Genomic DNA, 11,803 nt, shown 5'->3' on the forward strand with positions numbered 1-11,803 from the left:
GATTGGCAACGGGGTCACTAGGAAGAGTTAGTTTCTGGATTATCTCTTTTAATTAGCCACCTTCTTTCGTCCACCAGCAGGCGGCGCCAGACCTCTAGAGTGCGTGGTCCACATGTCAGGACAAGGGGGGTGTGTGGTAGGAGAGTGGGGGTGACGCCTCATTCTGTAGTTTATATTTAAGCCACTTTTCTGCTCCTCTGTGTCCTGACGCCATGAGGTTGGATGGTACATGGAGAGAGGAGCAGCGGAGAGAAGACGATCCGGCGACTGAGTGTCCTCATCCGCGTCCGCAGCTCAGATCCACTCCTACAGGTGAGTTTCTGTGAGACTGTCAACGTGGACAGGGGGGAAGTTACAGTTTGAATGAGTGAACAAGAAGCAGATGTGAGTTGTCCTGTACAGCTCTGGTAGTTTGCACTACTATGTAGTTACTTTTCACCCCCGTTCTCTGATGTGTTTTTGATCACCTTTATTGTGATGGAAGTTTTCTGGAAGCTGGTGAAAGGAGAACTCAGCGGCAGCTGATGTCTTATGCAAAATAGTTTAATGTAGACTTGATGCATCAAGGAGACCAGAAGGTGGAACAATATACATGAATGGGTAGAATTGCTGTCACTCTCGATGCATTCCTACATCACATTGTGTCCTTTTGTCTTGTCCTTGGAGAAATATGCAAAAGAGTTGATGGTGCCTCTCTGTCTGGAGCATCTGAGTTAGATATGAAAGTCCCTGATCGTAGACACTACAATGTTCTGTTGGTTGGTCCTTTATAACCTGGGTACTGCTTGGAGAGAAAGAAGGGAGTATGTGTGGAATTAGACAGGCACTATTCTCCTGTACAGATATAATGTAATATACATAATATATAGTGGCATATACAGTAATGTTTGAGGATGTTAAAAAATTCCTCAACATTTAGGACCTGTTTATATTTACACTTGCAGGCAGAGGGCACATCATGCATTTTTACATCTTTCAAATTTAACATTAATTAACGCAATACTCATTTTCTGTCAGTGCAATTCAACGGTTTGTGTGCAGTCCTTCTCCTTGTACATATTCTTACACCGTATGTATTTCAGTTATTTTATTCCACTTATATTTTTCCATATTTCTTTTTATTTCTTCACATTTTAATTTCATATTTCTTATTACTTTTACTGGTGTCAATGTTTGACTGCCCTTGCTGCTGTCACGTTGCAAATTTCCTACTTATTGTAGTTCGTTACTCATTATATTGCACTGTCTGTCCATACTTAGTAGTGCAAGAAGTAGCACACTGTTTATTGACAACATGGCCTGGATGTTGATAATTTGAATCCTTTTTTTGTGTGATGGGCAGAGATCCTGCAAATAGCTGTTGCCAATAACCTTAGCTCTGGAAAAACCAAAAACAGGTAGAATCTGTGATATGTCCTTGGGGTTCTGAAATATAAGGTAGTTTTGAAAAGCCCCCTGATGTAGTTTGCTGTTTGATAAGCTGGATTTTGTCATGTTGCTAAGCCACAATGACAAGATGTTACTGAGATGCCATCTAGGTTGGGTTCCAACCAAATTTTTTGGGATCAGGTTATAGTCAGTGTCATTACTGACAAGCATCATGGCCACTGGCAAAGAAAGAAAAGATGTTGCACTTTCTAATAGAAATGATCAAAATGATTCTTATCGAAATAAAAGAAAAGCCAGTGCCCATTTTGCAGTGAAGATAAAGGCCGATCTTACTACAGCTGGAAACACCTGAACTGGACAAGTTACAAGGACAATTCTCATGGATAAAGACTCAAGATTCAAGATTCACTAATTCAATGAGGAGCTCAAAGCTCAGCACAACGACCTCGTCGTAAAACTGTAAGTACGCCTTGAGGACTTATCCATTCTGAGGAGACATCCTCTGATGTTTGTATCCCTGTTTAAGACAACCTGCTGCAGTTAGCTTTAATATAGAGTCTTGCAAAGCCTCCAAAAGTCTGAAGAGTAGAGTTCTGCTCAAGACCCAAACCTGGAGGACCAGCTTCATCACCTTCATCATCATCACTACCATCTGACATCAAACACGGTGCCAAAGAGTTGCAGTGTCAGTCATCACATTAAGGAAGTAAGTGTGATATATGTGTTCAGTAATTTAACTTGGGACACAAAGAATGTTATAGAAATTGAAATGGTCCTGGATAGGAAGGTTCCACAACCTTGACAGTATTGTGTGTATCTGCTGTCCCTTTGCATTGTGTGGAAATATCTGAAATGTAATGTGCATCATTTATACATGATTATCTACCAAATGAACTCTCACATATTTAGTGTCTTGGGAAACTTTCTTTACTCCACCAGAACTTAACATTCTGTACGTTTGAACAATGTTTGGTTTCACAGGTTGAGTTTGTAATGACTGCACCTCCAGCACGCTGTAGTTTATTAAGAATTTTAACTCTCAATACTTCTACAGCCGTAGGTTTTACCAGATGATTTCATAAACAAGTGCATAGCTGGCTCAAATGTAAGGAGAGAGAGGGAGAGGAAGAGTGTTGGGTGTGTACAAGGACACACATACACACGCATATACACAGAGAGGGATTGTGCAGCTACATAAGGAGACCAGTGTGTTGAACGCACCACACCTTTGGCCTTCGTGGTTTGTTTAACATCGTCTATTTACCAAAGTGTGATACTTAACATAGTAGGAATTGTACATTGAACACTTTTTATCATGACACTGCTATGACTTTATCTCTAAACGTGCAGGTAGAAGTGAAAACAGATATTCACTGTTATTTTAACCATAAAATAAGACAATAAGAAGAGTTTCTGTAGGGTAATTACAAACTGGAAAATGACAGATCAAGGTCTGGTCTAAAAACATTAGACTTGTGTGCTATTGCTGTATTCTATCTTTTGCACTCTGTTTACGTGTTTACGTAAATCCTTTATCGAAGCTAAAGCTTAATACAACAATGAGCAAATACGTCTTTATAAGCGAAGGTCACTACACTCAAGTTAAATGTACTTGGTTATGAGTAAAATTGTATTATTGTTATCTGTAAAACGTATCTTTGTCAAACTGTATTTTTGTAGTTACATACAAGCATCAAAAGGTTCTGATTGTACTTGTATTAGAAGTAACATACAGTAAAAAAAATCACAACATTTGACTGTCTTTGGGGTTATAAATAAAGATTGGAAGTTAAATATAAATTTGAAATCCTCTCTGACATGAACAAGAGGATACCAAATATGGAGTCATCTGTGGGTGCCGAAGTGTCCTTGGGCAAGAAACCCCAAATTGCCCCTTCTCATAGAGAAAGTGCTGCACATAGATGCTCTGTATCAATGAATAAGTGAATTTACATTCAAATGTACTGTTAAGTGCTTTGAGTGTTCATCAAGACTAGAAAAACGCTGTAGACCATTTACCATTCAAAGGCCAGGGGGTCAAGAAAAACTTGAATTAAGAAAGTTATGAAAAGACTGTTCATTGCAATATCAACTAGGGTGCAGCCGCATTATATCTGGTTTTACAACACTGTGGTGAGCCATTGTCTGGTGTGATCACAATGTTTGTGTTCTGAGTTGGCCTCTGTGATTCATATCTTCATCCGGGTGGCGTATTTGTATACTGTAGCTTTATATATGCGCGGAGGACACGTACACTAACATGAACGTAGGACTGGACCAACTATTGAAACAAGTAACAGAAACTCAGATTACAACACAGGGCAGTGGGATGCCATTACTTAATTATAAATTTGTCAAATTTTCAATCATAAACAGCGATTGTGTATTGTGTGTAAAATACACAATGTTTAATCAGTAAACCCCCGAGTATCCCTAAGGCATATTGTTTTTATGAATATAGTATAACCTCAATATTGTAGCTTTGGTTCACTTGATGATGGAGGAAAACTCCTCTCGACCTTTAGTCAGTCACCAAGATCCTCTTTGTTAGATTTAATATCAAAGTGAACATTACATTGAATCACACTGATCTTATCGATTTCTAGTATTTTATTGTAACTCAGTTCTGCATGTTTACTTCATGTGTTGACACAATATGTAAATTAGCCAAAAAACCATTATTATTTTTAGAGCATATAGAACTGGACTTGTGTATCAAATTTTGTCGGTTGCAAAATTGATTCTTTGGGCCTTAATCACAGCGCCACCATGTGTCCCACTGGGCTCATGTTTCTTTGGAAGCATTTGTTTAAAAACAATGATTAAAGGGCCTTTAAACATGCAACTTATTTATTTGTTTCTTTGGCAGAATTTGCTTTTAATTTGTTGTCATTGATCCAAGTTTCAAATTTCTTGCTCATTCTATTTCACAGCAGTTTAGCCATTGTATTCAATGACGAATGCAATCAAAATATGGGCACAAAGGCTACTCAAACCTACAGCTCGACTTCTTGGTAGACCTTTGAGTTGATCTGTAAAATACCTGGTTTAACCGTATCCCAGTTTTCACCCCATTACTAAAATAACTTGTCTGTGTGCGTGTTGCTCCAGGGCTGCAGGCTGGTCACAGGAATGCTCTGTACTGCCTCAGGCTGGACCTGCAACCCTTTAATTACAGAGTGGAGTCCTTATCCTCCCTCTCTCTGAACTGTCACCTCCCAGTTCGTTTTTGAATCTTTATTGCTGTCCTTCTGCGTCTCTACACAGACTTGCCAAAGCAGAAGTTGGTTCCTTGCTCAATCACACTCGAGCAGCATTTCTCTTCCTGTGCCTGATCGAGATGCATCGAGTGAATCCAGGTGTGTTTCCTTTCTCTGACCTCACCCTGTCTGTCTCTCCTATAGGATCCATTGTCGTCTGCAAACGTGTACAACAGAGTCGCCCGAAATGGTCCTTTCCTCGTTACACTCCTTGAGGCTGAAGTATGTGTCTCTGGGGGTCCTGGTGTTGCAGACCACGTCGCTGGTGCTCACCATGCGCCACTCCCGCACCCTGAAGGAAGATGGCCCCCGCTACCTGGCCTCCTCCGCTGTGGTGTTGGCCGAGGTGCTCAAGGTCCTCACCTGCACCCTGTTTGTCTTCAAGGATTGCAGTGAGTGTGTTTCTCATCACTCCATGGGTGGTCCTCAGGTTACGTTACAGACAACACGCTCTCTGTCTCTGCCAGGTTTCAATGTGCAGTCTATGAACCAGCTGCTGAAGGAGGAGATTGTGAACAAGCCCATGGAGACCATGAAGTTGGCCATTCCTGCAGGAATCTACACGCTGCAGAACAATCTGCTCTATGTTGCCTTATCCAACCTGGACGGAGCCACCTATCAGGTTTCCAAACTTGAAAATTCAGTTTGAGCTTTCAGCTTGTCCAGTTTGAGCTAACAAACTGCTACTAGCTACTACTGGTGACATAGATGGTTCCTGTCAATTTAGGTCGTTCTTATCCCACTGAGTTAGTTTAACCTCCAGCAATTTTGGTTTTAATTAGTTATTACATGCTATAAAATTAGGGAAAAACATAATTGACAGCTGAGACTGACTCACGATAGGTTGAGTGTGTGTATTGGAGGGACCTCGCTACTGTGGCTCCATCCCCTCAATCGCTACTGCTCAGACTGCACAGTTCATATCAGGAATATTGTGGCTTCATTTTTGGATGGTGGGGGAAAGTGGAGTCGGCTTTGTAGATATACTGAGGTTATCTATACATATTATTAATGAAATTAGTTTCTGCTTCTGAATAGGATAGGAGTGAGGAAAATAATAACATTATATTTGATACTCAACTGCCGAAGCGCCCTGTGTTGACAGTAGCTAAGATTGATAGTAAATAAAACCAATGTATTTGGATGGAAAACCCCTGCATCATGTTTCCGCTTTTTAGAAACTAAGAAACCCTCCTTTAGAATCAAGTCATCTGTATATTTATATGGTAACTTAAGATCCCATTTGATGTAAATGGTATTCCCTGATCATTTGTACTTTGTTACCTTACCATTGGTTTTTGTGCAACACCAAGGTGACGTACCAGTTGAAGATCCTCACCACGGCACTGTTCTGTGTCTCCATGCTGGGGAGGAGTTTGGGCCTCCACCAGTGGCTCTCGCTGCTCCTACTCATGGCTGGCATTGTTCTAGTGCAGGTACGATTAGACACTGAAAAACCTGAAGTCCCTGAGCAGCTAACAAATACACAGGTGTAGGATTTTTCTAGTGTTGTAGTGTGAAGGTGACTGTATTCACTCATCAGATGTTTTGGCCATTAGTTACACTTCTGAGCAGACAGATTCAAAGTCCCTGCACATTAGTTTTGACCTGATGTTTTAACCACCACAGTGGCCCACAGAGTCTGGAGGTGACCCGGAGCAGAAGATCCTGACGGCAGGATCCCAGTTTGTGGGACTGATGGCCGTGCTGGCGGCCTGTGTGTCCAGTGGCTTTGCTGGAGTTTACTTTGAAAAAATCCTCAAGGAGACTAAACAGAGCGTGTGGCTCCGTAACATACAGCTGGGTGAGTGAGGATTACCTTGATTTCTTTGGGGAGTGTGTATGGGGCATTTGAAGAACATCATGTCGGTGGACAGAAGCATAAATTATTTGTCGAGCAGCTTCTCTGAGTCTTTTCCCTTTGTGTCTCCTGTTCTATTTTTGACAGCTACTTTTCTGCATCTCTTCACTTTCCACAACCTGCTCCCTCCCCCTCGCTCATCCCCTCTTTTCTCTTTGTCTTCAACATTGCATTCTTTCATTTCTCTATTCATCCGTTACTCCTCCTTCTCTCCTGCCAAAGTGTATTTAAAATAATTTCACTTGTTGAAAATGTATCTGGATGTCATTGGAAGGATGGAATTAATGCTTGGTAGTTAACTCATAACAACTAACTAGCCTTCAACATGATTGAAGTAATGGTAAAAATACTTTCTGCATACACTAGTGTCTTCTGTATACAGTGGCATCCAATAGTTGGACCCTCTGTTTCTAATGGATCACCCACCTAATGTGGGTGAAGGTATGTGAAATGTGAGAGGAGAGAAATTAATCGTGTTATTCTAACTAATTTCCATAGCGACCTCAAGAAACCTTTTTTATCTGTAGCTGAAAGCATATTGCATTTCCTCTTTTGTTGAATTATAAAAAATCAAACATTCAGTTTGGCTTTGATAACATTGTTTTCCCATTAATTTTTGTATAACACATTATCTGTAAGAGTCTGTTTTATCCTCTTCGATAAACATCATTCAGAAACCAAGTAGATAATTTAGATTTCATAATGATAAAGCTGCATAATTTATAAATGTTTCAAACATATCAGAAGAGGATAAGACAACTACAGAGACTTTTCACATTACTGAGGATTTAGCTCTTGAGACATTTTGACAATATGCGATTTCTTTTGTATATTGACACACACACACACACACACACACACACACACACACACACACACACACACACACACTTGGCAGCCCTTCATAAATCACCAATGATAGAAATCGTTGGAGGCATGAAAAACTATTATAGATTCACATTATCACATTATTCAAAGTATATTTTCCAGAGGTCGGTTAGGAAGCGGACATGCACTTTAACACTCAGATAACTTGATAAATTAATAGGATCCAATTCTGCATGGAACAGCCATGTAAGTAATCACAGGAATGATTTATTAAATAATAGATTGACAGGTTTTCTGGTCAGGAAAACTCTGCCCTTGCTCTAGCGGGCGGAGATAAGAGGAGCCATGTTACAGCGATGACCTCAATTAGATTTCTTTAAGAGATGCCGCTTTTAGTCCTGCTGGACTTATCAAATTCTTCACAGATTTGAAAGTGGCGGAGAGGTCAGTCAATGTAACTGGGTTTCCTCTTACACTGAAAAACAAAGAGAGAAGAGACGGCTTTGGCATGGCTGCTATTGAGTTGCTCACAAATCGAATACAATCATCTTATAGTGACAGCAGTCATCTCTGGTTGTGTCCTGTTTGATAAGTTAAATTAAGATTTCATAGATGAATGGATGGATGAGTTTTTAGGTAGGTAAGTGGGTGGATGGATGGATGGATGGGTGGGTCTTTAGATAGGTAAATGAGTAGGTTGGTAAGTGGATGGCTACATTTTTCAGCAACAAAAATGTAACTTATCCTGCTTCTTGTCTCCTCCAGGTTTGTTCAGCTTTGTGTTTGGGCTCATAGGAATGATGATATACGACGGCCAGAGGGTGAGACAGTCAGGAATATTTCAGGGCTACAACTCGATAACCTGCACCGTCGTCGTCTTACAGGTTCAGTCATTGAGTCTACTCAATCTCACATTATCATTTGTGTTACATTTTCATGTTTGAGAAGCTGCTGCTGAAATTTTACACACACTTCTCTTACAGGTTTGTCTTAATGTTGAGTGTGTTTCCCTGATGTGGCATAAAAATGTATCCTCCGTCTGCAGGCTCTGGGCGGGCTGGTCGTAGCTGTGGTCATTAAATATGCAGACAACATCCTCAAAGGATTCGCCACATCTCTGTCCATCATCGTGTCCGCTCTCATTTCATATTTCCTGTTGACGGACTTCAATCCCACTGGGTAACACAAGCATTGCTCTCATAAAACTCCCACAAGGCTCAGGTTCAATTTCTTGGTCTGTTTTTAGTCAGACTTACTATCGGCTCTAAGGATAGATATGGTCTGTCAGGGGTTATTTGGTCAACCCACCACTTTGGTCCTGACTGAAATGTCTCTAGAAATTTACAACGGACATTCATGACGCCCAGAGGATAAATCCTACTGACTTTTCCCCCCAGCACCATGGTTTACATGTGGGATTTTGAATGAAATATTTTGACCAAGAATTTCCATTAATTTTGCTCAGACATTGAGTTTTTCTTCAGGATATGTTGTAATAAGTAACTGACTGACTCCTCTAGCACCATCTTCGTGTCCAAATTTCAATTGCCCAATATTCTAGTTCACTATAAATACATTCAAAAATAATGATATTCCCTTGAGTCTTAGCTATACTTTAATGCTTTGAGCTAATTAGAACGTTATAACTGCTAAACACAATTAAATATATGCAAGCATTGTCATTATGAGCATGTAAGCATGCTAATATTGGCAATTAGCTAAGCACAGTTTTGCCTGAGTGTAACCCATAGACCAGTGGTCACCAGCCTTTTCGAGCCCAAGATCACTTTTTAATTCCAAACGTAAGCTGAGATCTACCACCCTGATATCTTTCAAAAAACCCACTTAGGAGGGTCACACTTATTATTTTTTGCAATTTCTGTTGAAGGCTGAATGAACAAGAAATAAATCTACATAAAGAAGGGCAGTTGTGCAACTTTTTCTGTTCAATGCACAATATTCAAATTAATATCCATTCATATTTACAATGCACAATAGGTAGCTTCTCAGTTCCACATCATGTTCTGCAGAGGAACTGCTACTGCAGCACAATGTTTTTACATTCAGGCTTTGATTTGAATATGGCCACAAATATGATTATTGCCCTGTATGAAAGAAGTCCCTTGTACTCAAATAAATACCAGTACTACACAGTATGAAGCCCTGCAAATATTTAACAATAAAAAAAACCTTTTTAAACAAGGAAATCGATTCCAACAACAGAAACGCTGGAGTGCTTTTTATTTTGAAATGGCATACAGAAAGTGTTGCAACCATTTGTTTGTGACATAAATTCATCAGATAAACATTAAAGCTCAGGTGAAAGATAATTTTCTCTGTTTATTCTGCTGTGAACCACAATGTTTATCTCTATGACACAATTGTATTTACAACACTTTCCGAACCCGTTTCAAAGTAAAAGCACTCCAGAGTTTCACCTTCTGAATCCACTCATTTGTTCCAACGAGGCTTTGATTGTTATCGACAGACCGAAAGATGCGCATCTTCATTTTGGACGACAAATCTCCACTTCCTCTCATTATCTAGAAATGAAGCCAAAATATCCTTGAAACAAACGCTGTCATCTTGTGCATTTGGAGCCAAAATCTGCACAGTAGCGATGAGGGGATAGTGCTGCAGATACACTCGACCAATCGCATGTCCGTGTCAGTTTTTATCACATGACATAGCTGAGTAAAACCAGACTTAAAGGGAAACTTAACACTGAAACAAACACCAGTGTGATAAGAACTACCGTGCACTACCGGCAGCTAGCCACCAGGTGGCAATCAACAACCTTTGGCTTCACTTTTAGGAAGCATTCATGTCGTCCATCTTTACATACAGTCTATGGTGCCACCTCACTAGCATTCATGGCTGTAGACTGCGTGCACAGCTGTTTGTTTGTTTGTTGAATTAATTTTTAATGCGTCTTTATTTTTCTCTCCTTTTTGTTCTTTGTCCTCTTAGACTATTTTTCTTGGGGACCATGTTGGTTATGGCCTCCACCATTCTTTACAGCTACAAGTGCAAACCTGCCTGTGTTAGCATCATCAAGATAGAGACCTGAATGAACTGTGCCACCTGAAAGAAAATCACCACCAAGCATAGAAGGAGTGGAACTCTATGACATGTGACATCCAAGAGTATTTGGAAATGAAGGATGCGGTAAAAACATGGAGGTGATCAAACCTGTTACTTCCCAACAACTACAACTGGAGACTGTTGCGACTAGATGGGCCCCATCACACCTCTTAGTCAATGATGTCAAATACATTTGCTTTGTAGATGTATTTTTCTGATGTCCGAAAACATGTTATCCATGCAGTGTGAAGGGACCAGCAGGAAAAAACTGATGAAACCTTGGCCACATGAATGTTTGGGTATGTTTTAGTGAAATATTTCAGTTGCATAATGTGAGTTAAATGATCATGTATTTACAAAAGGGGAAGGGTGTTGATGATGCAGCCATGAAAAAGGGACAAATCTTGACAGAGCTTCCATCTAGTGGTGGAGTGAAGAGCAAACTTGCTGCAAAGAGGAGGGGTTACCTCTGTTCAAAGATGCTGAATGTCCTTTTTTATATGAGATGAGATGAGATGGGATATGACTGCTTTGACCTTGCTGCTCACAGCCTGTGTATTTATATCAAACACACTCCTTATTTAAATGCAAAAATAAAAGTCTTTATGCAAGAACAACTGCATAAATTACAAGGTCTCTTTTATGCTGAAACAATGAGCTCTGCCTTTCTTCTTACATCAAAGTGAAATTAATGGATGGATTGAAATTGTGTGTGTGTGTGTGTGGTGTGTGTGTGTGTGTGGTGTGTGTGTGTGTGTGGTGTGTGTGTGTGTGTGTGTGTGTGTGGTGTGTGTGTGTGTGTGTGTGTGGTGTGTGTGTGTGTGTGTGTGTGTGTGTGTGTGTGTGTGTGTGTGTGTGTAAGGGAGGGTGCACACGCTCACATGCGTACACACAGACATAGTCACACCCATGAATATTTTGAACAGTTTTTTTCCAGTTGCAGTGCTCTCAGAAAAACCAAAGCAGTCTCTATAGCAACAGATGGCTGAATGAGCGGCGGTGCAGCGATAAATGTGGACCCACTGAATTAATATCACCTATTTTAACCTCTGTGTATTTTAACGTGGCAGTAACAGACAGATAAAAACAGATTTTAGACAGAAGAATACAGTTTTTGTCATCTTTCTAGGGTTGCAGATTTCAGGAAGAGGAGGAGAAGAGCAGGCAGATGGGAAGGTGAGGCGTGAACCTGGAGAGAGGCACAGATGGAGGATGGGTCATGTGATTTGTGTGTGGAGTGGCAGGTGGACGCTTGGACTGAGCCAGTGGACGGACAGTGTCACAGATTATGCAATGATTATCTGTACAAACCTGAAAAATAATTGACGTCAGCGATGCGGGGTGATATTGTGAGACGACCTCGTAGCAAGCAAAAGAAAAT

At 40.5% G+C, this 11,803-nt stretch overlaps 1 protein-coding gene across 1 annotated transcript; it reads left to right on the forward strand.

Annotated features, from left to right (window-relative positions):
• The first annotated feature begins 174 nt into the window (after positions 1-174).
• Positions 175-11,146, forward strand: slc35a3b (solute carrier family 35 member A3b). Its single transcript, XM_034613251.1, has 8 exons — positions 175-312; positions 4,794-5,041; positions 5,117-5,271; positions 5,963-6,085; positions 6,279-6,453; positions 8,104-8,222; positions 8,384-8,517; positions 10,309-11,146. The coding sequence occupies exons 2-8, from the start codon at positions 4,837-4,839 to the stop codon at positions 10,406-10,408; spliced, it is 1,011 nt and encodes a 336-aa protein (XP_034469142.1). The 5' UTR covers positions 175-312; positions 4,794-4,836; the 3' UTR covers positions 10,409-11,146.
• Positions 11,147-11,803: the final 657 nt, after the last annotated feature.

This window comes from Hippoglossus hippoglossus, chromosome 17, assembly GCF_009819705.1.
Source record: "Hippoglossus hippoglossus isolate fHipHip1 chromosome 17, fHipHip1.pri, whole genome shotgun sequence".
In the NCBI taxonomy this organism is placed as follows: Eukaryota; Metazoa; Chordata; class Actinopteri; order Pleuronectiformes; family Pleuronectidae; genus Hippoglossus; species Hippoglossus hippoglossus.